At 42.7% G+C, this 28,000-nt stretch overlaps 1 protein-coding gene across 2 annotated transcripts; it reads left to right on the top strand.

Moving 5' to 3' along the window:
* On the top strand, window positions 1-27,996 carry ccdc85a (coiled-coil domain containing 85A). Of its 2 annotated transcripts, none has more exons than XM_010904173.4 (4): window positions 1-633; window positions 1,043-2,021; window positions 26,113-26,170; window positions 26,942-27,996. In XM_010904173.4, exons 1-4 carry the CDS (start codon window positions 403-405, stop codon window positions 26,955-26,957), a joined length of 1,284 nt encoding a protein of 427 aa, XP_010902475.2. In that variant the 5' UTR covers window positions 1-402; the 3' UTR covers window positions 26,958-27,996. The 2 variants fall into 2 exon arrangements, with proteins under 2 accessions (XP_010902475.2, XP_010902474.2); XM_010904172.4 differs by having other exon boundaries at window positions 1,043-2,030.
* Window positions 27,997-28,000: the final 4 nt, after the last annotated feature.

Genomic DNA, 28,000 nt, shown 5'->3' with positions numbered 1-28,000 from the left:
TTTGCAATTCAACTACCTAGGCAAGGGCTGCGATGCATTTGCAGCCAACCACAACTTCCCGGCCGATGCACATTAGTGCCCTAGAGACAACGGCTGTATGTAAGAGCCAGCAGGCACGCCAATGCCCACAAACCGCCCACAAGCGGGAGAGGGTCTCGGCAGGAGAGACCTCGAGCGGACTTGTTTAAGAAAGGCGGGAATATAGGAGAACGCTGGTCTTGAAAAGCTTCAGAATGGGCGTCAGAAAGACAGAACAAAAATGTAATTGGTATAATTATATGGACGTTAGATAAAGAGAGTGTACATTGGGTTAGTGCAGGTGTTAAGTTAGGATTATGTGGTTTGTTCACATAATTCGTAGATTACCTTAGTACTTTTAACCTTTCATTGGAGGAACCAACGATGGAGAAAGCAACGCAACCCCAGACGATGGCCAAGAGCGCAGATACTCCTGCGGAGGACCTCTCGAAGATTAGCGACGAGGATCTGTTAAAGTGGAGCAAAGATGAGCTGGTGCGGCGTCTACGTAGGGCAGAAGCGGAGAAGATGGGCGTTATGCTTGACCACGGGAATTTAATCCGGGAGGTGAACCGGCGACTCCAGCAGCACCTGACCGAGATCCGCGGATTGAAGGTGAGTCTAGGTGTGACAATGCGGCTGACCGAGTTTGTGCACTGTTCCCTAATGTAAAAAAAACAGGATATATTTATGATGCGTTGGAAAAGCTGTAGCTTGCCCTTGCAAACTAATTAAAGTAATAAATGGTAGGAGGTTTAAACGCTGTAAGGTATCCTAGTCAATAGATTGTATTTTAGTGGACCACTTGTTGTTTCTTTTATGCTTAGCTTAACAGCTCCAACCGCTAGTGATATTTAAATAGAATCGCAAATATTTTTTTTTGAAGGACTAACGATTTGTTTTTAAATCACAGTAATCATCAATAAAATGACAGCACACACAAACACACTGCAATGTATAATTGCGTGCTGAGCATTTATCACCATTCCTTATGTGTGTGCGTTTGTGTGTGTATGTAATCCAGGACATTAACCAGAAGCTGCAGGAGGACAACCAGGAGCTTCGGGATTTATGCTGTTTTCTTGATGACGATCGTCAAAAAGGCAAGCGTGTCTCCCGGGAGTGGCAGCGCCTTGGCCGCTACAGTGCAGGTCTCATGAGGAAAGAGGTGTCCCTCTACTTGCAGAAACTCAAGGAGCTTGAGCAGCGACAGGGAGAGGTCATCAGAGAGAACCTTGATCTTAAAGAGCTGTGTATCCTCCTGGATGAGGAGAAAAGGGGAGGAGCAGGACTGGGTGTGGGTTGCAGAAGCTCCATTGACAGCCAGAGTAGTCAATCACAGACCGGGGGGGCATCAACAGGGTTGCTCCGAGATGTGGGGGACGGTAGCAGCACCTCCAGTGCGGGGAGCACAGACAGCCCTGACCACCCCCATCACAAGCCCCCTCTGCAGGGCTCCAACCATGACAAACCAGAGGTTCCTGAGTCTACAGGTCGCCGCCACAGCTCCACACTTGACTACCACACCTTCCCCCAGGCATGCAGGCCTCGTGGTGGGTCCCTCACCAGCCCTGACCCCAGGGGCCTCCGGGGCCCCACCAGCCCTGAAAAACACAGCAAATTCCCTCCAAGACTGGCGACTGAGGCCCAGTCAAAATCCAGCAGTGCTGACATGCTGGTCCAGAAACAGCTCCTAGGGACTGGGCCAGGACAAAGTACAAACCAGGATCAGTCAAGCCCGGACCAGAGGCGCAGGGGTAGTACAGCCGGGATTGGGGCTGGATGTGGGAGCCCCGAGCCCAAAGCGGGGACGCCAGAACACCTGAGGAAGGGTCGGGTGATAGTAGGGAGCCCTGAGGTTTTAAGGCACCACAGCCACTACCACAGCCCCAGCCCAGAGCAAGGGAAGGCGAGGAACGGCAGCTCCCCAGCAGGCAAGGAGGGGGGACAAAGGAGAACCACTGGAGACGAGCTGTCACCTCACCATCGCAGCATATACAATGGTATGAACGGTGGGTTTTCCTAATTCCCAATAATAACAATGCCATATTTATCTATCATGGACATATACAGTGGATATAAAAAAAATCTACACAAAATGCCAGGTTTTTTTGATGTAAAAGAATGAGACAAAGATAAATTATGTCAGAACTTTTTCCACTTTTAATGTGACCTATAACATGAACAATTCAATTGAAAAACAAACTGAAATCTTCAAGGGGGAAAAATAAAAAACTCACAATAACCTGGTTGCATAAGTGGGCACACCCTTAAACTAATACTTTGTTGAAGCACCTTTTGATTTTATTACAGCATTCAGTCTTTTTGGGTAGGAGTCTATTAGCATGGCACATCTTGACGTGGCAATATTTGCCCACTCTTCTTTGCAAAAGCGCTCCAAATCTGTCAGATTGCGAGGACATCTCCTGTGCACAGCCCACTTCAGATCACCCCACAGATGCTCAATAGATTGTTGCCTTTATGGGACAACTATGATTGTTGGGTGACTATGGTCAGTGTGGTTAGTGGACCGCTGGGTCATGGAGGAAGCGATACTGGGTCTATATTGTATTCGTATATTGTAGTATGGCCTGGACTAAGAAGCTCCCTTAAACCTAATGTCTAAGCCAAATATAGCCTTTTTCCTCATGGGGACCAATGAAATGTCAAGGTCAAATTATCCTTGTTTTACTATCCTTGCAGGGATTTTTGTACACACACAGCCTCCATTTGTGCCCCTATGGCATGCATAATCCTGTGTCTTTGGTTCATAATTTTTATTAGTACCATCTTTCAGATATTTCTATTTGCAGTTCCAGGGGCACACGTGTAAATGTGTGTGAGAGAGTTCACAAAGTTATTTTTGCAGCACTGTGTGTCCTGGATAAATGTAGAGAGGAAGGCAATCAATCAGCGGTTTAGTAAGTTTATATTTAAATACGTTATAATGAAACAGATTCTTGGACAGCTGAATATGTACTTATGTAAGACAGCTGCCCTTCTGTATGTATACATGGATCAGGGAGAAATGTTGTTTTATCCATTTCTGTATGCATGTTTGTATAGTGTGGGTATGTGTCTTTGTGTGTGCGTATCTGTAGTTTTAAAAGGGGTGTATTGTGCTGAGTAGGTCATCTGCGTAAGGCCATGGTCGTCCTGGAGGTGAACAGTTAACCTGACGCTGCACTTCCAATATCACCCCAGTTCTATACGCTCATTTGAAAGACAACACTTAATAGACTGAGATGATTGTCCCCTGTGATGACATGGCAGGACTATTCATTGGTCTGTGTCTATGTCTTGATCCCAGGCTATTGCTCACAGCCCTAAACCATACTGTATTGATCTTAGCGGCAGTGAGCATAGAATATTAGGAGAGTGACCTACTAAATAAAGGATTTGTCATCATTTTCATTACATTTCTATTTATTTTTCACGAATCGCAGCATGTTCCTTAGCAACAGCAAAACCCTCTTAAAATAACTGAATTTGCCAATATTACTTAAGAATTCTGTATTAATTTGAACATTTTGTAGATTAGGTCTTATGCAATTTGACATATACAGTGGAATTAAAAAGTCCCTGTTAAAATGCCAGTCTTTTTGGGTAGGAGTCTATCAGCATGGCACATCTTGACATGGCAATATTTGCACACTCTTCTTTGCAAAAGCGCTCCAAATCTGTCAGATTGCGAGGACATCTCCTGTGCACAGCCCTCTTCAGATCACCCCACAGATGTTCAATTGGATTCAGGTCTAGGATCTGGCTGGGCCATTCCAAAACGTTAATCTTCTTGTGAAACTATGCTTTTGTGTATTTGAATGTGTGCTTTGGGTCGTTGTCATGCTGAAAGGTGAACTTCATCTTCAGCTTTCTAACGGATGCCTGAAGGTTTTATGCCAACATTGCCTGGTATTTGGAACTGTTCAAATTCCCTCCACCCTGACTGAGGCCCAGGTTCCAGCTGAGGAAAAACAGCCCCAAAGCATGATGCTGCCACCACCATGCTTTACTGTGGGTATGGTGTTCTTTGGGTGATGTGCAGTGTTGTTTTTGCCAAACATACCTTTTGGAATTATGGCCAAAAACCTCAACCTTGGTTTCATCAGACCATAACACATTTTCCCACATGCATTTCGGGGACTTTGTTTGTTACTGCAAACTTCAGCCGGGCCTTAGGCTTCCGTCTTGCCACCCTCCTCATAGCCCATTCATATGATGTATACAGGAAATTGTTGTCACATGTAGAACACAGCCAGTACTTGCCAGAAATTCCTACAGTTCCTTTAATGTTGCTGTAGGCCTCTTGGAAGCCTCCCTGACCATTTTTCGTTTTGTCTTTTATCAATTTTGGAGGGACGTCCAGTTCTTGGTAATGTCTCTGTTGTGCCATATTTTCTCCACTTGATGATGACTGTCTTCACTGTGTTCCATGGTATATCTAATGCTTTGGAAATTCTTTTGTACCCTTCTCCTGACTGATATTTTTCAACAATGAGATCCCTCTGATGCTTTGGAAGCTCTCTGCGGACCATGGCTTTTGCTCTGAGATGCAGAACCAGACACTTGTGAACCAGACACTTCATATGAAACAAAAGGAAAGCGGAACGGTCAAAATTAGTACAACACTAAATGCAATATTTCTTAATGAACATAGATAGCTAAATACAGTGATGAGAAAAAGTTAGCAATTTTTTTTTATCACTGCATACATTTGACCTAAATTTAGATCACATCTTTTTCTTCCAGATAATAGGTAACGGCAACCTGGTTAAACAGAAACAGTGTACATATACTTTGAGCAAATTGACCCAGCAACATCTCGGTGGAAAAAGAATGTAAACATCTACAATTATAAAGTTGTATATTAAAAATGCATTCTGGGACTTGCAAATAAATACTTTTTTAATACTCTTATTTTGGGCTGGAGGGGTAAGATTTATGTGTATAATTTATACATAGGATCACTGTCATACCTCAGTTCGTTATGAATTTCCAAGTTTGATAGCTACTGCTTTTGAAGACACAGGGCACATTTCAGTACATACATGACATAGTACACAGTTATTGTGGACCCGTTTTCTCTTGACAGCACCACTTTCACAACCAATGGCCCATAATCATGGCAATGCTTTTTTAAGTAATCCAACATTAAGCATTTGGGTCTTGGAATATCAATGTGATATTTCTAATTCCACAAACGTGTTGGATGCATTTGCAGTTATTATTGTTTGTGTTTTGGGTTGTCTTTTGCCCAATAGTAACTCAGTGGTGAATGATGACTGGTGCAACATTTGTAAGTAAGTAGATAAGTTTAATTTGTAATTGTACATTATGTAAACATATTTTCACTTTTGTTGTCCTGGGGTATTGTGTGCATATTGATGTAAAACAATATATACACTGCTCAAAAAAATTAAGGGAACACTAAAATCACACATCGGGTCTCGATGAACAAAATATACTAAAGATCAAAATCTTTTACAGTATATTTCGTAATTCGTTGACAACAAAATGATGTAACAACGGTCAGTGGAAACCAAAATCACCAACTGATTGAGGGCTGGATTCAAACTCAGTCAAAGTAAACGGCTGAAATCATAGTCTGTTCCAATTTCACCATGTGACTCTGTAGTGTGTATGGCCCTCACATGCATGTATGCACTCCCGACAATGTCTGGGCATGCTCCGGATGGTGTCCTGGGGGATCTCCTCCCAGACCTGGATCAAGGCATCCGTGAACTCCCGGACCCTTGGTTGGTTGTGCAACTGGAAGGCATCAGATGCACCAATACATAACATCCCTGAGGTTCTCAATTGGATTCAGGTCTGGGGAACGTGAGGGCCAGTCAATGGCATCAATGCCTTCGTCATCCAGGAACTGCCAACACACTCTGGCCACATGATGCCAGGCATTGTCCTGCACCAGAAGGAAACCAGGGCCCACTGCACCAGCGTAAGGGCTGACGATGAGCCTGAGGATTTCATCCAGGGACCTAACATCAGTCAGGGTACCGTTCGCTAGCACATTGAGGTCTATGTGACCCTGCAAGCATGTGCCTCCCCAGACCATCACTGACCCACCACCAAACTGGTCATGTTGGATAATGTTGCAGGCAGCATAACATTCACCACGGTGACTCCAGACTCTTTCACGTCTGTTACATGAGCTCAGTGTGAACCTGCTCTCATCTGTGAGAGAACAGGGTGCGAATGGCAGACCTGCCAATTCTGGTGTTCTCTGGCGAATGCCATGCTGCATTTCGTTGTACTGTACTGGTCCGGTTCAATGACAATAAAGTTGAATCTAATTTAATCAAATGCCATTCGAGCTGCATGGTCCTGGGCTGTGAGCACAGGTCCCACTAGAAGACATTGGACCCTCATGTCACCCTCATGGATTCTGTTTCTGGCAGTTTGGTCAGAAACATGCACATCGGTAGCCCACTGGAGGTCATTTTGTAGGGCTCTGGCAGTGCTCCTTCTGTTCCTCCTCGCACAAAGGAACAGATACTGTGGCCCTCCTCGTGTAATGACCCGTCTCCTGGTATATCCTCCATGCTGTTGAGACCGTACTGGGAGACACAGCAAACCTTCTTGGGACGGCACTTATGGATGTGCCATCCTGGAGGAGCTGGACTGCCTGTGCAACCTGAATGGGCTGCAGGTACCGCCTCATGCTACCAGTAGTGACAAGACACTAGCAAAACACAAAACTGGAGAAGAATCAGTCAGGAAGGATAAGTAAGTAATTGTCTGTAGCCACCACCTGCAAAACCCCCTTTTTGGGGGTTGTCTTGCGCTTGCCTCTCCAGTGCACATTTTGTCACTTTCATTTGCACCAAAACAGGTGACATTGATTCACAATCGCTTATGTTTCCTAACTGAACAGATTGATGTCCCTGTTTAATTTACTTTTAATACACTTGGTGTTATACTGTGATGAAAAATGTGTATTTTAAGTGGCAATCTAATAAAAAAAAGCTGCCCCCATGGCCCTTGATTGAGATAGAGGAGATGACTGAACAAAATTGTTCACTTACTGGGATGATATCAACCAGAATTCAAAGCAAACCCTGGTGGCCATGTAAATAAAATGTTTCATATGTGAGAGAACTATTGACAGCATTTGCCTAAAAATAGTTGTCTATGACAGTTATGGTAGCAGTGACAAATGGAATTTAATTACACAAATTGAATCTGACTCCTCACGAGGAGCTACTAACTAATTGAAACATCTAGAAGTAATATGTGAGATCCATGTTTTATGAAAGGATTCCATATTAGAGGCATGGTAAACTGCGATGACAGTGTAATTGAGAGGTAGGCTTGTTGTTCTGTTCGTACCTAGTTAATCGCAAGGGTTTACAATGTTAATGTCAGAACAGAGTTTATGGTATGCAGCAAAGCATTTGTGAAGCCACAACACGCACAATCTTGGGGCGGATAGGCTACAACAGCAGAAGACCCCACCGGGTACCACTCATCTCCACTACAAATAGGAAAAAGAGGCTACAATTTGCACGAGCTCACCAAAATTGGACAGTTGAAGACTGGAAGAATGTTGCCTGGTCTGATGAGTCTCGATTTCTGTTGAGACATTCAGATGGTAGAGTCAGAATTTGGCGTAAACAGAATGAGAACATGGATCCATCATGCCTTGTTACCACTGTGCAGGCTGGTGGTGGTGGTTTAATGGTGTGGGGGATGTTTTCTTGGCACACTTTAGGCCCCTTAGTGCCAATTGGGCATTGTTTAAATGCCATGGCCTACCTGAGCATTGTTTCTGACCATGTCTATCCCTTTATGACCACCATGTACCCATCCTCTGATGGCTACTTCCAGCAGGATAATGCACCATGTCACAAAGCTCTAATAATTTCAAATTGGTTTCTTGAACATGACAACGAGTTCACTGTACTGAAATGGCCCCCACAGTCACCAGATCTCAACCCAATAGAGCACCTTTGGGATGTGGTGGAACGGGAGCTTCGTGCCCTGGATGTGCATCCCACAAATCTCCATCCACTGCAAGATGCTATCCTATCAATATGGGCCAACATTTCTAAAGAATGCTTTCAGCACCTTGTTGAATCAATGCCATGTAGAATTTAGGATGTTCTGAAGGCGAAAGGGGGTCAAACACAGTATTAGTATGGTGTTCCTAATAATCCTTTAGGTGAGTGTACACTTGAATCAGTCCGCCCATTCTCCTCTGACCTCTAGCATCAACAAGGCATTTTCTCCCACAGGACTGCCGCATACTGGATGTTTTTCCCTTTTCACACCATTCTTTGTAAACCCGAAGAAATGGTTGTGCGTGAAAATCCCAGTAACTGAGCAGATTGTGAAATACTCAGACCGGCCCGTCTGGCACCAACAACCATGCCACGCTCAAAATTGCTTAAATCACCTTTCTTTTCCATTCTGACATTCAGTTTGGAGTTCAGGAGATTGTCTTGACCAGGACCACACCCCTAAATGCATTGAAGCAACTGCCATGTGATTGGTTGATTAGATAATTGCATTAATAAGAAATTGAACAGGTGTTCCTAATAATCCTTTAGGTGAGTGTATATACGGTAAATACAGTAGATACAGTATATCAGATTTTTTGTTCCCTTGTCCTTCTCCCTGGTTACTCAGTGTAGTTCAGAAGAGCTGACATTAACATGATCTCATCCTCATTCTCATCTTTCTCTCCGCCACCTTCCATCCAGCTCTGCCTGGTTCTCACTCAACCCAGCTATACCTTGAGCGAACGAGGGGAGAGACATCTTCGGTAGAAGCCTCTGCCTAACACAGCTCTCCCTCCCCATTATCTCTGTCTTCTTACCTAACACTGTTCACCCTCTTCTCTGTATCCCACTATACCTCTGACACCCCACCTCTCTGTCTTTTTCAAACTGTATCCCTCCCCTTCTTTCTGTCCCATTTACTCCATTATTTAACCATTAAGGCACAAGGGGGTGTGGTAAACTACCACTATACAGTGGGGAGAACAAGTATTTGATACACTGACGATTTTGCAGGTTTTCCCACTTACAAAGCATGTAGAAGTCTGTCATTTTTATCATAGTTACTCTTAACTGTGAGTGACGGAATCCAAAACTAAAATCCAGACAATCACATTGTATGATTTTTAAGTAATGAATTAGCATTTTATTGCATGAAATAAGTATTTGATACATCAGAAAAGTTAATTTGCAATTACAGAGATCATACGTTTCCTGTAGTTCTTGACCAGGTTTGCACACACTGCAGCAGGGATTTAGGCCCCCTCCTCCATACAGACCTTCTCCAGATCCTTCAGGTTTCGGGGCTGTCGCTGGGCAATACGGACTATCAGCTCCCTCCAAAGATTTTCTATTGGGTTCAGGTCTGGAGACTGGCTAGGCCACTCCAGGACATTGAGATGCTTCTTACAGAGCCACTCCTTAGTTGCCCTGGCTGTGTGTTTCGGGTCATTGTCATGCTGGAAGACCCAGCCACGACCCATCTTCAATGCTCTTAATGAGGGAAGGAGGTTGTTGGCCAAGATCTCACGATACATGGCCCCATCCATCCTCCCCTCAATACGGTGCAGTCGTCCTGTCCCCTGCAGAAAAGCATCCCCAAAGAATGATGTTTCCACCTCCATGCTTCACGGTTGGGATGGTGTTCTTGGGGTTGTACTCATCCTTCTTCTTCCTCCAAACATGGCGAGTGGAGTTTAGACCAAAAAGCTCTATTTTTGTCTCATCAGACCACATCCCACAGACCTTCTCCCATTCCTCCTCTGGATCATCCAGATGGTCATTGGCAAACTTCAGATGGGCCTGGACAAGCGCTGGCTTGAGCAGGGGGACCTTGCGTGCGCTGCAGGATTTTAATCCATGACGGTGTAGTGTGTTACTAATGGTTTTCTTTGAGACTGTGGTCCCAGCTCTCTTCAGGTCATTGACCAGGTCCTGCCACGTAGTTCTGGGCTGATCCCTCACCTTCCTCATGATCATTGATGCCCCACAAGGTGAGATCTTGCATGGAGCCCCAGACCGAGGGAGATTGACCATCATCTCTATTTTCTAATAATTGCGCCAACAGTTGTTACCTTCTCACCAAGCTGCTTGCCTATTGTCATGAAGCCCATCCCAGCCTTGTGCAGGTCTACAATTTTATCCCTGATGTCCTTACACAGCTCTCTGGTCTTGGCCATTGTGGAGAGGATTGAGTCTGTTTGATTGAGTGTGTGGACAGGTGTCTTTTATACAGGTAATGAGTTCAAACAGGTGCAGTTAATACAGGTAATGAGGGGAGAACAGGAGTGCTTCTTAAAGAAAAACTAACAGGTCTGTGAGAGACAGAATTCTTACTGGTTGGTAGGTGATCAAATACTTGTCATGCAATAAAATGAAAATTAATCATTTAAAAATAATACAATGTGATTTTCTGGATTTTGTTTTAGATTCCGTCTCTCACAGTTGAAGTGTACCTAGATGATAAAAACGACAGCCCTCTACATGCTTTGTAAGTAGGAAAACCTGCAAAATCAGCAGTGTATCAAATACTTGTTCTCCCCACTGTACCACGGCTAAATTAGAGCCCTGGCTGAAAGCCGATGTATATCAGACTGTATACAACTGGTATGACAAATCGTTATTTTTTTTCTGTTTTAATTGAACTCGTAACCAGTTCATAATAGCAATAAGGCACCTCAGGGCTTTGAGGATAAATGGATCATGTACCACAGCGAATGTCTGTATCCAGGCTCTCCATGTTGCATCATTCTTAAGGACAGCCCTTAGTGTGGTACACTGGATATATACCACAAACCCCTGAGGTGCCATCTTGCTTAATTATCTTTGCTGACATGAGCGGGCACATTAACAAATGATGGCCATTGACACTATTGCTCCGCTGTGTGAAAGCCTGAATGTGTTAAATAATTGAGAAGGCCAGCACTGTGGTCATCTGTAAGCCTTTCATTTCATTGCAACTGCTCTATAGGCCTAAGCCGGCCCTCTATAAGTCAGACGATCAGTGCATTTTCTTCTGAGAGGTTGATAATTTAACCAGCTTCCCAAATGGCTCAGTGGGATTCTTTAGGGGGCTACTTTCTTTTTTCCCCTTGAATCAGTCTTCCACCCTAAAATGCTGGCATATAGTGCACAGATATCCCTGGTACAGTAATGAATCAAGGTCTGGCCCAGATATTTGGCATTAAAAAAATGACTTTCCTTAACCACTAACCCAAAAACTATGAAACTCATCCTGGCCCTAAAAGTAACCCAAATTCGAACACAATGCTCATTTATTCAATTATAAGCTTTTTCCAAAACCTAACCGCTAATCCGGAAATCACATTTTCCCTAGTGTGAATATTCCCCAAAAAATCTTGTGGGGACCTATTTATAATTTGACTGCCTTTGTGGTGGTAGACCTGGATCACAGAGATGTGGTTCTCTCTCTCTCTCACATGCATACATACATACATACACACACACTTTCCCCTGGGAGACCCACTCCAGTGCTAAGGTGCTCATCTGAGGAGACATGGTCTTTGACCAAGACTATCTTCAATAGGCACCTTCCAAACACAGCATCATAATCAGTCTTCTCTGTCCCCATCTATTAGCATCACAATAACATTCAGAGTCTGGGTATAGCATTCCTTGGTGCTTCTTAGTCATTACATGTCTTGTTCCTGGAGGAGTTACCCTCTGATAACACAATACAACACTATGGATCTCAAAGTGGATCTAACTCTGGGCAGGCTAAACTGCATTTTATTTAGTTTTGAGGACACACAACATTATAATACACACAGGGGTAATATGGACATCTCTGTTGTATTGTTAAATCAATCCAACAACATACCAGCTCAGTATATTGATATAAACCAATGTTCTCCTACAGGTTTATACAAGCACCATTGATTTATTGTCTATATCCTTTGAGAGCACCTGCAATTATTTGCACCCTTTGTAAAGAAAAAAGAACCTACCAATAAGGTTACGGAAAAATATTATTCTGGTTTAACAGCAAAATCTAACCTTTAATAGAGGAAACATTTTTAAAACATAAAAACAATTGTTAATCAATAAATACTTGTTAAGAATGTGTGTGACGATAATTTAACTAAATAAAAAAAAATTGATAAACAACACAGACATGTTCCATAGTCTTGTTTGCTCATACTTACCGAGGGTGCCAATAATTCTGGATGGCTCTGTGCACTCTGGGTTGGTGGAGAGATCACAGTGTGTCAGCCAGTCAGTGAAGTGTGGTTTTGGTTGCTGACTTTGTCACGCATCGTTCTCCCTCTTGAGTGCCCTGGGTGAAGGGCATTAGCATTGGAGATGTGACACCCATCAAGGCTTGGTGAATGTTCAGCCAGCTTCCTTTACTGACACCTGTGGTGTCATAGAGTACACCTGTATGGAAGCATCTGCATTTATGTTCCTCCACTCATGCCCTACAACAATTAGTTGATGTATATGTAATTCCCACTCTTCTACTTCCCAAACACACATTTCTAAAATTATTTTCATAATTCCATTCAATTTAGAGGGATATTTTTACAGATTTTCCCATTAAATTCTCCAAGAGATGCATTTACGTTTACACTTGACAGTATATGCCCAGCTGTCAGTAGAAACAAAATTATCTTGAAGAATCAGTTTGTCACACTGTTCTCTGTGTTAAATCCTTGGTTTATTAACAACTGGGTTTATTAACCCAGTGTTTCCAAATACGTTGGGATTAAAGATACAAGACAAATAGCAGTGGTTCAGTAGGGTGCTGTGTTTGTGACAGGTCAATTGCGGCTTTCTTTTTGGGCCAATTATTTTTATTAACCTGGCTTTCATATTCAGTCTGATACTGGGACTAGGGAGAACAGTTTTTATAAATCAAAAAAACTAAAGCCTTCACATTTACTTTTTATTCATTTACATCTGACAGACAAAAAACACAGAACACTTCCAGAATGAGGGTCCGGCACCCATGCAAAGATGAATACTAATCCTAACCCATATCACAGTGAATACTAACCCATATCACAGTGAATACTAACCCATATTACAGTGAATACTAACCCATATTACAGTGAATACTAAACCTAACCCATATCACAGTGAATACTAACCCATATCACAGTGAATACTAACCCATATTACAGTGAATACTAACCCATATTACAGTGAATACTAAACCTAACCCATATCACAGTGAATACTAACCCATATTACAGTGAATACAAACTCTAACCCATATCACAGTGAATACTAACCCTTACCCATATCACAGTGAATACTAACCCAAACCCATATCACAGTGAATACTAACCCTAACCCATATCACAGTGAATACTAACCCAAACCCATATCACAGTGAATACTAAACCTAACCCATATCACAGTGAATACTAACCCATATTACAGTGAATACAAACCCTAACCCATATCACAGTGAATACTAATCCTAACCCATATCACAGTGAATACTAATCCTAACCCATATCACAGTGAATACTAACCCAAACCCATATCACAGTGAATACAAACCCTAACCCATATCACAGTGAATACTAATCCTAACCCATATCACAGTGAATACTAAACCTAACCCATATCACAGTGAATACTAACCCATATTACAGTGAATACAAACTCTAACCCATATCACAGTGAATACTAACCCTTACCCATATCACAGTGAATACTAACCCAAACCCATATCACAGTGAATACTAACCCTAACCCATATCACAGTGAATACTAACCCAAACCCATATCACAGTGAATACTAACCCTAACCCATATCACAGTGAATACTAACCCAAACCCATATCACAGTGAATACAAACCCTAACCCATATCACAGTGAATACTAATCCTAACCCATATCACAGTGAATACTAATCCTAACCCATATCACAGTGAATACTAACCCTAACAAAGGTTAATGCTCACATTGACCTGTACAACAGTGAATGCTGACTGTAAACCATACAACAGTGAATGCTGACTGTAAACTGTACAACAGTGAATGCTGACTGTAAACCATACAACACTGAATGCTGACTGTAAACTGTACAACAGTGAATGCTGACTGTAAACCATACAACACTGAATGCTGACTGTAAACTGTACAACAGTGAATGCTGACTGTAAACTGTACAACAGTGAATGCTGACTGTAAACTGTACAACAATGAATGCTAACCCAGTATTATCATTCCCCGGTGCTATCATCCGTATCCTCCTACCAGTTGCCTTGAATGACAAAAGGTACAGGCACATCCAAATAAAATAGTGAGGATGGGAACAGTTTTTATGCCTTAACTGTATAAGTATTTCCTAACAATTGCATGTAATGTGCTTTATGTTGAATTGGTACTTGTCACTGCTGCTGTCCCATGGGAGTGCCTGGAGGGTCAGCAGAGGACAGGGAGGGCCTGATTAGAATAATGTAGCGTAAAGTACATCCCAATGGAATTACTTTAATCCCATGTTGAACTGTCCTGTTAAAGGTACATTCCATCCCTTTTCAATCTTACACCAATTATTTCCAGCCCCATGCCAGTGTTATGTATAAACATATTTCATCATTCTAAAGATAAATATAAACTTTTATATATTTAAAAAAAAAAGTAATACTCCTTTACATCATAAAAACATACAGATTTCAGCTCTACTATACAAATCCAGATGCCTTGCAATCATCATTTAGTCAATATGATGTTCCTCCTGCTACACCAGAAACACATTGAAATTTACTTTCCTTCCGCATAATGTCCATTCAAAAGACAGAATGAACATAGTACGCATCAGCTATCATAAATTAAACCTCTCCAGTTTTTAAAATAGGATGACGCGACTCCAGCAATATAGCAGCTGCCATTTATTTCAAAGGCGGAATTCCATAATGGCTGATAGCAAGACATGAAACAGTGTGATGACTGTGGTGTAGCATGGCTGTAAGTGTTGGTCTTGAAGTAGCCTGCTGAAGTTAGCTAGTTAGCTTAGCCAGCTTGCTAGGCTAATTGACCAGGGTTACGTGCTGTCCATTCTTTCCAACAGCAATCAGATGAATCAAAAGCACAGTAGCTGTTTGCTCACTCCTTCTCATCCTGAATTAATTCTGTAATTGTATTGAATCTGGTCTTGCATAAGTGCATAAGCAGACCTGGGTTCAAATACATTTGTATTTATAATATTATTTATAATACATATACATTTGTATATTTTATACGGCTGCACAATATATTGTTTCAGCATCGATGTTGCGATGTTCGCATCCCCTATAGTCACATCGCAGAACGTGCGATTTAGTAAGGTAAACATATATCAATCTACAATATATATTTTTTTCAAATGGAAAACTAGCATTATATCTGTCTGATAAAATGTAATTTACTTCGATTTATGTGTTTTTGGATACACAGTTAATTATAATTATTTTAAACACGGAGATCGTTGCTGCATGTGGTTGACAAGCAGGCTCTGCTTGCGCGTGACGAAATGATGAGCGAAGAACAGGCAAAAAAACGCCAAAATTGAGAATTTGGGTGCAAAAAGAAATGCATCGTCAATTATATGCAAATATTTTGGCTACAGACAGGATAATGTTGACCATAAACAGGTACTTTGTCGAGAGTGCCTTGCAATTGTTGCCACAATACGAGGCAACACAACTAATTAGTTTGATCATTTAAGGCGGCACCATAAATCTTCGTATGACGAGTGCAAAGCATCTCAGTACCCTCCGAAGCAAAAACACCACACAAGAAAGGTTCCAAACGGCAGAGAAAAATCACAGATTCAATAACATTTGACGTCGCCAAAGACATGGTACCAATTAACAAAGTTAAGAGGGTTTTAAAAACATGATCCAATTGCTTGACAAGCGGTATGTAATGCCATTACGCAACTATTTGTTTCAAGTTGCCATCTGAGAGCTGTACGAGAAATGCAAGACACAAGTTGAAACAGAGCTGTCACAAGTGGAATATTATACAGTAACAACAGACTTGTGGCCCAGCCGGACAACAGAGCCCTACATAAGTCTGACCGTACACTTTATTAATGAGGACTTCCACCTGAAAAGTCGCTGTTTGCATTTTTCCCAGAGGATCATACAAGTGAGAACATCGCAACAGGGATGAGAGAAGCTTTAGCTGATTGGGGCCTAGATGAGAGTCGTCTACTCTGTATAACAACAGACAATGGCGCGAACATGGTGAAGGCTGCCGCCCTGAACAAGTGGACCAGATTGCAGTGCTTTGGCCACAGACTGCATCTTGCAGTTGGTAAGTTATGCCCAATTGCGCATTCTATTTTACTACTGTTGCTATTGCTATACTAATACTGTTACATAGTATTACCTAGCAACCTGTTAAATATAACAAGTTTCATAAAATGTAATTGTAGAGGATGGGGCTGGGGAAGAATGAAGGATACAGACTGTCAGGTTGATAGCCAAAGCTCTTTCTGAAGACATCCTCAGTTTTTTCATATCGCAATATATATCACAGAAAAACTAAATATCGTAATGTCAGTTATTTCCAATATTGTGCAACCCTAATATATTGCATTTGTATTTGAATATCTGCTATAAAAAATATGCTGTGTATTTGCTGTGTATTTGAGTATTTTTCGAAACAATATATAACATTAAAGTAATTTTAGATTCTGTCCATTTGTGATCCATGAACAAAATTAATGCAACCGGAAGTCAGGGGAGAGCCATCTTTATTCTGCATGAGGTTCCGATGTTCCTTCTTTCATTTTTCTCTCTCCAAATGATTACAACGTATACACAGTCATTCATACCAGGAGACACAGGAGGTGGTCAGTGTTCATAGCCAACCATTACACAGACTATTATAAGAAATAGTTTATCCTACAAAATACCCTTGTATGGCGTATTTCAACCTATGACCCAAGGGTCTATTCAGAGAGTCCTATGACAGTCACATACACAGTTCCTAACAGGTGGTATGGACAGGGTGTTTGGGACCCATCAGTAATGGGACATCACATTTCCTACCTAGTGTCCTTTGTACAGAGATAGTTAGTACTCTTATACATCGTGTCAAGTTTAATTCAATTACTTTTCATGCTCAATATCTCTCAGTAATATAAAAATCTGCAACAAATTTCTACAACGACACAAAAATGCTAAATAATTAAAATGTCTTATAAAGTAAGATAAATAATTCCAAATATTTTTTTTTCAACACATTCAAATATTTAAATATTCTTTTAAGTAAAAATGTACTATCACAAGTACTTGAATATAGAAATGTGTACATATATTTAAATAACACTAGTTAATATCAGCTTAATTTAAAATTACTTAAATATCAAGTGCATTACAACTTGGATCCAGTGCAGATTGGATTAAATTCCGGATATCTGCCAGACTGTGCAGAGACTGTGTTGACTATCTATTTGTCTGTTAGAGACAAAACAGTACATAACTACTATCTGTCAGTCTCTCAGCGACAAAACAGTACATAACTACTATCTGTCAGTCTCTCAGCGACAGTACATTACTATCTGTCACTGTCTCAGAAACAGTGCATTACTATCTGTCACCATCTCAGAAACAGTGCATTACTATCTGTCACCATCTCAGAAACAGTACATTACTATCTGTCACCATCTCAGAAACAGTACATTACTATCTGTCACTGTCTCAGAAACAGTACATTACTATCTGTCACCATCTCAGAAACAGTGCATTACTATCTGTCACCGTCTCAGAAACAGTACATTACTATCTGTCACTGTCTCAGAAACAGTACATTACTATCTGTCACTGTCTCAGAAACAGTACATTACTATCTGTCACCATCTCAGAAACAGTGCATTACTATCTGTCACCATCTCAGAAACAGTACATTACTATCTGTCACCATCTCAGAAACAGTACATTACTATCTGTCACCATCTCAGAAACAGTGCATTACTATCTGTCACCATCTCAGAAACAGTGCATTACTATCTCAGTGTCTCAGAATCAGTACATTACTATCTGTCCATCTCTCATAAACAGTACATTACTATCTGACAGTGTCTCAGAAACAGTACATTTCTATCTGTCAATCTCTCAGAAATCATTTATTACTATCTGTCACCATCTCAGAAACAGTGCATTACTATCTGTCACCATCTCAGAAACAGTACATTACTATCTGTCACCATCTCAGAAACAGTACATTACTATCTGTCACCATCTCAGAAACAGTACATTACTATCTGTCACTGTCTCAGAAACAGTACATTACTATCTGTCACCATCTCAGAAACAGTGCATTACTATCTGTCACCATCTCAGAAACAGTACATTACTATCTGTCACCATCTCAGAAACAGTGCATTACTATCTGTCACCATCTCAGAAACAGTACATTACTATCTGTCACCATCTCAGAAACAGTACATTACTATCTGTCACTGTCTCAGAAACAGTACATTACTATCTGTCACCATCTCAGAAACAGTGCATTACTATCTCAGTGTCTCAGAATCAGTACATTACTATCTGTCCATCTCTCATAAACAGTACATTACTATCTGACAGTGTCTCAGAAACAGTACATTTCTATCTGTCAATCTCTCAGAAATCATTTATTACTATCTGTCACTGTCTCAGAAACAGTACATTTCTATCTGTCAGTCCCTCAGAAAATGTACATGACTATCTGTCAGTTTGTCAAGGACAGTACCTAACTACCTGCCAGCCTGACGGAGACTAAATTACTGTCTGTGTAACACTGATTACATTCTATAGTCGTGGTCTGCGGTTTTCTAACTCCTCTACACCCACAGAAATAGATCATTATTTTGTTGTTTAATGTTCATGTTTTTCTGTGTGGGCATTAGCGTGTTACATTAATTAATCACAGCTTTAATTGATGGTGTCTGCCCTTAAAAATCCCAACAATGTTTGTTATGTTTATGTAGATCATGTGTTTTAGGTAATGACAGGGTGGCTGAAAAAGAGATGAGTGATTTGATATGCCGGAGGCTGTGTGTGTGTCCTTAAGACCAGAACATTGATGTTGCTGTGTTTGCTCATAGGGGTCGTGTGTGGCATGAGCAGCAACAGATGGTGCCTTCATTTCAGCAGGCGTGTGTGTGTGTGTGTGTGTGTGTGTGTGTGTGTCTGTTACAGAGAATATGATGAGTGTGTGCCACAAGTGAAGGCATTGCAGTTTTGGGTGGGTGTCAGCTGGCCTACCTCAATTGTTTCTTGTGGGCAGAGAGAGGTATGTGCTCACCTAAACAGAAGGCATGACAATCACACTAAGGATCTTATGTTCTTTCACCGTGGCCGTTCTAGACCTCTGCAGGCACAGAATCAATGGGTTAGGCAGTTTTTCGTTACTGGCGATTCAGTCAGAGTTTTTGGCATTTCCTGACTATTTCATTCGGAGACTTGACGTTGTAGAGGTCATTCGTGGTGACGTCAAAATCAGGGAATAGAGACTGGATCATCTCTAACCAATGATTGAGTGAGTTTTGAGATCCAAACACAAATCAACAGGGATTTACTTAAATCTAAACTTATTCCCGCCATTTTCTTTCTGAATAACACGCACGGTGAATGCTTTGCACATTTCAAGAAGTGAAAGAAAGAAATTCACACAGCAAATAAGGTACAAACATGCCAGTCATCAGTCCAATGCAGAGTACTGTAGGACGGAGGTAGAGACTGAGTTCCTATAAATCAGTAGGAAGGGAAAATCCATTGGCCCATTTCCCAGACTCCACCTGTGCTCCGGGACAGCCCGTCATGCTGGCTAAGCCATGACAATATGTTCAAACAGAGAGAATGTTTATGTGTTGTGAACATGGGGGTGTGCGTATGGTTGTGAGGGACTGGATAAACAGATGGACATTAGCGAGAGCCTCTTCTCTGTCATAAGGGCACATGACATCCATACTGCCATGCTCCATTCAGCCAGTCATCTCTGGTCCCTCACTGTGAGAGCATGAGTGTGTGACGCACATTGAGGGGTATGACGAATGCTTGGTTGTTTCATATAAAATACTCTCTGAGCAGTACGGACTCTTTGTAGTCAATGCCACTGGTACGCCAAGCTGAAGGTCATTCCGTCTTTCAGGAGCTGGCTGTATGCACAAGAACGTATGCACACAGACAGACAAACACACACACACACACACACACACACACACAGCTCTAGATTCTTCTGCTGCTGATTCTTCAGCGATATTCTGTGTTCAGACTCCTTTCTTGAGGACTTGTTCAACCAGAAGAAAAAAGACACAGCTGCAGAAGCTTGGAAAAGTACAGGACAAAAAGACAGGACCTTTATTTTTCTGGGTTTTCACTGATGGAGAATATCCACACAAACCTCATCCGTCCTTGAAATGTTTGAATCCTAATCCTCATAGAGGCAAGTGTTTCCCTCTTGAACATGTACCAATCACATTCAAGGGCCAGTTCATCTCTCAAGAGTTTGGTGAAGCTGGAACTAAATGGACTGTTAGATATTCCAATTAGTGTCTTCCAATGTGGATGTGAGTGCTCCTTTCAGAAGGCTGAATTTGTCCCTTGATAATAGTATTTTTTGGCACCAGTATGGCGTTAGAACAGGAAGTCATGTGGAGTCAGCACATAAGCTCCTAATCAGACCTTCACCAGAACTGATGACATGGCTCTCCTCGGTCAGTAAAAGGTGAATCTCACCTATGGCGGTGTGTGTCTGTGTGTGTGTACCCGCATGTGTCCATGCATCTGGGTAGCATGCAACAGTGCTAGAGAGCCAGAAAAACAGAGAGCAAAAGGGAGAAAGTGTAGAAAATAGACAAATCATAGGCTGATTTTGGAGGGTTGTACACAGTATGGTGCTTGGCCTATTTGAGCCTAGTTGTAGCCATGAAGATGCCACTATGTTCTACATGCTGCTTCCACTTAGGGCTGCATGATTTATTTTATATATAAAAAATTGCAATATTGACATATCCAAACTTCCATGATTTTTGGCCCCAGGAAAAGTCACGTGAGCCGACAAGCACTATGCTTGCTGGAAGTGGGTACTGGAAGTTTGAGTTTACACTCCAAATGCTAGTGGAGACGACTGCTTTAAGCTAGCTAGAGGCACCAAGATATTGTTTCGGTTTCCATGTCGGTGCATAGAAACATACTCATTATAGGAGAAAATATCCTTCAGGGGTTGAGAAGGTACTGACACTACCTTTATCATAGTGTCAGTACCAGGCAGGCAGACAGCAGTTAAAGCAGTGCTGTTTACATCATCAGTAGTGTTCCTCAGTACTGCTTTTAACAGAGAGAAGACAAGAAACAGAACATTGTTCTGCTTCTGGTGGACGCTATGAGTAGGACTAGTAAAGAGAGCCTGATTTGCCCCGAGAGAAAACACAGCGCTAGTGTTTGATCTTATTTCTAAATAGTAGTTTAAGCTCCTAACAGTCTCATTTCCCTGATGTGCTCCAATCACTGTATTTGGTCTCTAGGCCCCCGCCTGCGAGCTCTCTAGAATTTCTGAAACAAACAACTACAAGAGGAAAGTGTGTGTGTGTGTGTGTGTGCACTGTTTTTTTTACTCTCTTTTGGGTGCTAGGAGGCAGGAATAGGTCAGTACGGTACCAGGACCACCAGAGATGTCGGTATGAACCTCATTACGTGTGGACCTGAGGTTCTGTTGGACCAGGAGATGTCAGGAGGAGGTCAGGCGAGGTCCTTGGCAACATGAGACAAGACCCAGTGCCAGCAATCGTTCATCTGTTTGTCAAACATGTGAGCGTGTGTATCCTCTCAACCGGAGTGAGTGTGTGTGTCGTGTGTGATAGCGATCAGAGGTCCTCTGCTGAGGACAGGTTCTGAACTAGGCCAGCAGCTGCTCACCCGGGTTTCTCATTTGCATTTCCACTTTGAAGCCTTTTGCCTGCAATTTCTGCGAAGGAATATTTTCCATATTAAATGGGATGCGCATGCAGCTAACCCGCCCACACGCTTACACTGTCATGAACACATGCGCGTTCTCCCATGCTTGTGCGCATATGCGCCTATATGTAAACGTGCATGGATGCGTGTTCACAAACACATCCCCATTCTGCCCCAGATAATTGCATTGAGTTGTATGTTTGTTTGATATTGTGTGTAACACTTAGAACTGGTTCCTGGGGTTGTGAGCTGGTTGGTCCCCACCAGGGAACTAACCTAACGCTGGCATTCAGATTCAGAGCACACCACTACTGACACTGTCTAATGAATGCCACGGAGGGATTCAGGTACAGAAAATAAATCTGTGAAACTGGCGTGTGTATCGTTGTGTGTGTTTTAACTTTGTGTGTGTGTGTGTTTGTTTGTGTGTGTGTTTACTCTTTGAAGTATTCATAGAAGCCTGGTTCTGTTGTTCAAAGAGTCGCCTCTTTCTGTTCTCCGCTCTTTCCTCACCTCACAATGAGGCTATGCCTCAGAGGACACTAACAAAATGCAGGAGAGCCAAAACACACACGCACTCGGGTGCAGCAGAGCGGACACGTCTGGACTGGCCAGAGGTCTCTTTCCGCTCGTGTGGCTGGACCAGTGGGGAGCCAGCAGAGCTGAGGTGGTTCTGAGGACTGGGAACTCTGCTCAGAGGGAGGTTTACAGGGGAGGGTGTTTGGGGAAGGTTACCCCAGTGTCGTCCTAGTTATTAGAATGTTCTGTAAACACACAATTTATGACAGATGATGGCTGACCATGGCCTCTGGAACCCTTCTCCGAATTCCTGCCTCTCCTTCTGTTCTGCCACCTGCCTGCTCACTGAACATCTGATCTTATGGTCCTGCCTGAAGGAACAAGGTGGCTGAAAGGGTCTGATGGGGATGAAGGGTCAGGGGGTCTGAAGAGGATTTAAAATTAGGAGGTCTGAAGGGGATGAAGGGTTAGGGGGTCTGAGGGGATGAAGGGTTAAGAGGTCTGAAGAGGATTTAAAATTAGGAGGTCTGAAGGGGATGAAGGGTTAGGGGGTCTGAAGAGGATTTAAAATTAGGAGGTCTGAAGGGGATGAAGGGTTAGTGGGTCTGAGGGGGATCAAGGATTAGGAGGTCTGAAGAGGATGAAGGATTAGGAGGTCTGAAGGGGATGAAGGATTAGGAGGTCTGAAGGGGATGAAGGGTTAGGAGGTCTGAAGGGGATTTAAGATTAGGAGGTCTGAAGGGGATGAAGGGGTTAGGGGGTCTGAGGGGATGAAGGGTTTGGAGTTCTGAGGGGATGAAGGGTTCGCAGGTCTGAGGGGATGAAGGATTAGGAGGTCTGAAGGGGATGAAGGGTTAGGAGGTCTGAAGGGGATTTAAAATGAGGAGGTCTGAAGGGGATGAAGGATTAGGGGGTCTGAGGGGATGAAGGGTTAGGAGGTCTGAAGGGATGAAGGGTTAGGAGGTCTGAGGGGATGAAGGGTTAGGAGGTCTGAAGGGGATTTAAAATGAGGAGGTCTGAAGGGGATGAAGGGTTAGGGGGTCTGAGGGGATGAAGGGTTAGGAGGTCTGAGGGGATGAAGGGTTAGCAGGTCTGAGGGGATGAAGGATTAGGAGGTCTGAAGGGGATGAAGGGTTAGGGGGTCTGAGGGGATGAAGGGTAGGAGGTCTGAGGGGATGAAGCATTAGGAGGTCTGAGGGGATGAAGGGTTAGGGGGTTTGAGGGGGATGAAGGATTAGGAGGTCTGAAGGGGATGAAGTATTAGGAGGTCTGAGGGGATGAAGGGTAAGGAGGTCTGAAGGGGATGAAGGGTTAGGAGGTCTGAAGGGGATTTAAAATGAGGAGGTCTGAAGGGGATGAAGGGTTAGGGGGTCTGAGGGGATGAAGGGTTAGGAGGTCTGAAGGGGATTTAAAATGAGGAGGTCTGAAGGGGATGAAGGGTTAGGGGGTCTGAGGGGATGAAGGGTTAGGAGGTCTGAGGGGATGAAGGGTTAGCAGGTCTGAGGGGATGAAGGATTAGGAGGTCTGAAGGGGATGAAGGGTTTGGGGGTCTGAAGGGATGAAGGGTAGGAGGTCTGAGGGGATGAAGCGTTAGGAGGTCTGAGGGGATGAAGGGTTAGGGGGTTTGAGGGGGATGAAGGATTAGGAGGTCTGAAGGGGATGAAGGATTAGGGGGTCTGAAGGGGATGAAGGGTTAGGGGGTCTGAAGGGGATGAAGAGTTAGGAGGTCTGAAGGGGATGAAGGGTTAGGGGGTCTGAAGGGGATGAAGGGTTAGGGGGTCTGAAGGGGATGAAGGGTTAGGGGGTCTGAAGGGGATGAAGGGTTAGGAGGTCTGAAGAGGATTTAAAATTAGGAGGTCTGAAGGGGATGAAGGGTTAGGGGGTCTGAGGGGATGAAGGGTTAGGGGGTTTGAGGGGGATGAAGGATTAGGAGGTCTGAAGGGGATGAAGGATTAGGAGGTCTGAAGGGGATGAAGGATTAGGAGGTCTGAAGGGGATGAAGGGTTAGGAGGTCTGAGGGGATGAAGGATTAGCAGGTCTGGGGGGATGAAGGATTAGAAGGTCTGAAGGGGATGAAGGGTTAGGGGGTCTGAGGGGATGAAGGGTAGGAGGTCTGAAGGGGATGAAGGATTAGGAGGTCTGAGGGGATGAAGGATTAGGAGGTCTGAGGGGATGAAGGGTTAGGAGGTCTGAGGGGATGAAGGGTAAAGAGGTCTGAAGGGGAGGAAGGGTTAGGAGGTCTGAAGGGGATGAAGGATTCGGGGGTCTGAGGGGATGAAGTGTTAGGAGGTCTGAGGGGATGAAGGGTTAGGAGTTCTGAGGGGATGAAGGGTTAGGGGGTCTGAAGGGATGAAGGGTTATGGGCTCTGAAGGGATGAAGGGTTAGGGGGTCTGAAGGGATGAAGGGTTATGGGCTCTGAAGGGATGAAGGGTTAGGGGGTCTGAAGAGGATGAATGTTGATGTAAAAGTGCTTGCAGGAGTTATTTTGAATGTTGATTGCTAGGTATTGTTTTTGAATAGCTAGCTCACTTTGTTAACGTTTTGGTGTTAGAATGTGTCGATGATGGTTGTCAAAGCAGGGCTTTAGCTTTATCAAATGGCAAAGGATGTTCCCCAAGGCAACGGGTAGCATTCATACATAGTCTTGTAATGGGTATTCATTCAGTTTAGCTCAATGACTGTGACCATGGCAACCGATACTCAATAATGGTCATCTCTAGTTAATAGGCCTAGGGTCACATCTACAATTTGATTTATGGCTTCAGGGGAAATTAAATGGAATATGTCACTATCCATGTGTATTTTGTGTCTGTGTGCGTGTGTGTGTCTGATTGGGCCAACTGTTATGGGAAAGGTCATGTCTCAGATCTAAAATGATATCACCCACATTATGGCCAGAGAGAAAGTGAGAGAAAAACCAAGTGATCCAGAGAGACAGAGAGAGGGAGTCAGAGAGATGGAGACAGAGATATAGAGACAGAGAGAGAGAGACAGAAAATATGTAATTATCTGTAATTCAGTTGGCAAAGGTTGGCCAGAGATGTTTCTGTTGTATTGTGCAACTACTGCTTAATTAAAAATAAATATAAAATCAACTAATACTCCCACCAAGGGGTGTTTTGAAGATGCTTTAAAGATCCACGTGTGTGTCTATAAGCCTGGCCACTGCCAGAGGAGCAAGCAAGCCATAACCGTTTGATAGACCACTTCAGCCAATTCAGAGCCACTTATTGCCACAGGTATTGCTGTCCCTAAAGTGTGCCGACTTTATATTATCTTCAAATCCAATTATGGAAAAGCACTTGCTATCATGTGTAATACTTGTTGTCACATTTGAAAAAGGAGGTTCTCAGTTTTCTGCAGGAATTCTTTTGTCGTCAGTTGTCAAAATTGAGATCTATAGCTAATTAAATCAGAGGTCCGTTGTTTCAGTGTATTTGATGCCATTTCATTTTCTCCTAATGACTGTCATTACTACAGTGAACCACTAGTACGACCTGAATGTAGGCTTATACACACACACACACACACACACACACAAACATCCACACACAATATTAAATATTTTCAATATTCCACTAAATGCTGGTATTGTTGTCAAGGTGTTGTGTTTGTACACAAATAACATATTATATTTATTCATGTTGTTTGTAGCTCTCATATCTGCTGGCTGCTGCACCAACACCTGCAGGAGTGTTAAGCTTTGGGACAGGTAAGACAAAAGGAGTCTATACAGTCTACACACTGCACACTCTATACAGTCTACACAGTCCATACAGTCTACAATCTACACAGGTCATACAGTCTACAGAGTGTACACAGTCCATACAGTCTACAATCTACACAGGCCATACAGTCTACAGAGTCTACACAGTCCATACAGTCTACACAGTCCACACAGTCCATTCAGTCCAGACAGTACATACAGACTACACAGTACATACAGTCTACACAGTCCATTCAGTCCACACAGTACATACAGTCTACACAGTCCATACATTGTACATACTCCATACAATCTGCACACAGCCTTGTAGTGCATTTCTACTGAATACTTTTTGGGGAGTAACTGTAGATGTACATATATCATCTTTCCCTAACCCTTAACCTTAACTCCATAACCCCAAAAATCTATATCCTTAAATCGAAACGCACACCTAACCATAAGCAATCACTTTTACCCTGAAAGCTAACCCTGGAAGCCAAAAATAGCATCTATAAGTGTTGACCGGACTGAAGGTGTGTTTGTGTGAGTTAGTGGTCACTCTGCTCTGACCCTAGCGTTGAAGTGATGCCTGCGGGGTGAGTGATGGGCCTGGTTAATATTTAATGACGAAACACTTTTAATGGCCAGATAAATCTGAACTCAGGTTACCTAGAGAGGTTGGCCCTTATTCTGCTGAGCACAGGCCTACACACACACATACACACCCACACACATTCATACACAATGGTAATACCCTTTTGCCATCTTGTCTTTCAGCTTTGACGCCTCTTGACCCCCACAAGCCTCCATCATACATGCTGCTCTGGTTGGAGCCCTACATCTGGGATAGGAGAAAGAGTTGCCGTAAAGAACGATCCAAACAAGAGAAAAAGAAAGAAAGAAAGACTCTCAAGAAGAGAAAACATAATAGTTTTGGAGCAGGGGTGGGCAGACAAAGGCCTGAGGTACCTTTCAGATCTGGGGAAATGTTTGAGTAAAAATGATTATTTCCACAAGCACAATCAATATTGACATTCTACATGAAGGATTCCACCTGGGGTGTTCTTCAAATCCAAAAACACAGATCAGTTATTGTCACAAGGTAAGGTGTGGAACGGAATGGAAAACAGAGGTGTCCATCTTTTTGGTCACCTCACAGTCACAAATAACTGTCGCCCTGTCAAATAACTCGTCCAGAAATGGATTTTGACAAAGACATTGGTCCTCTGTTGAATTTATAAATCCTGATGTGGCTCTCGGGCCAAAAGGTTTGCCTGCCCTTGTTTCAGGCGCAAAGCCAAACACTGATTGCCAAATTAATATTGTTGTCAGTGAGATCTCTGTTCCCTACCTCCTATGATACAGAAAAGAACCAGACGTCCAGGCCATATGCTCTTTCCATGCTCTCCATGCTGTTATACAGTACTCTTTACAGCTTTGTGTGATGTTCCAACCAGTGTTAGAGTACAGTGCATAAACCTTGTGTGAAAGTTCAACTAAGAGGATTTCATGATACTGGCCCCGTACTATACTTTTAGTAAAATATAGATGTCAAAACCCCGGCTGATATGACAATGGTTATATGGTTGTGGTGAAAACATATCAAAGTTCTATCCTCAATACATGTGGTTTGTTCAGCCACACACTCACACATACGATGATTAAAGGTGTACTGTATAACCACTCCTTCCTGTGACTTTTTACATTTTTGGTGACAAAACTAAGATAAACAATATAACTTTATGTTTTTAATAAAGTCAAGAGTAGTGTTTATCTGCTTAGTTTTCTATAATATATATATATATATAAAACAATGACAGTTATTATTTTTGACGT

The sequence above is a fragment of the Esox lucius genome, chromosome 6 (assembly GCF_011004845.1).
Source record: "Esox lucius isolate fEsoLuc1 chromosome 6, fEsoLuc1.pri, whole genome shotgun sequence".
NCBI classification, from domain to species: Eukaryota; Metazoa; Chordata; class Actinopteri; order Esociformes; family Esocidae; genus Esox; species Esox lucius.
Note: the sequence above shows the minus strand (reverse complement) of the source record. Positions and strands in the feature narration are given on the sequence as shown.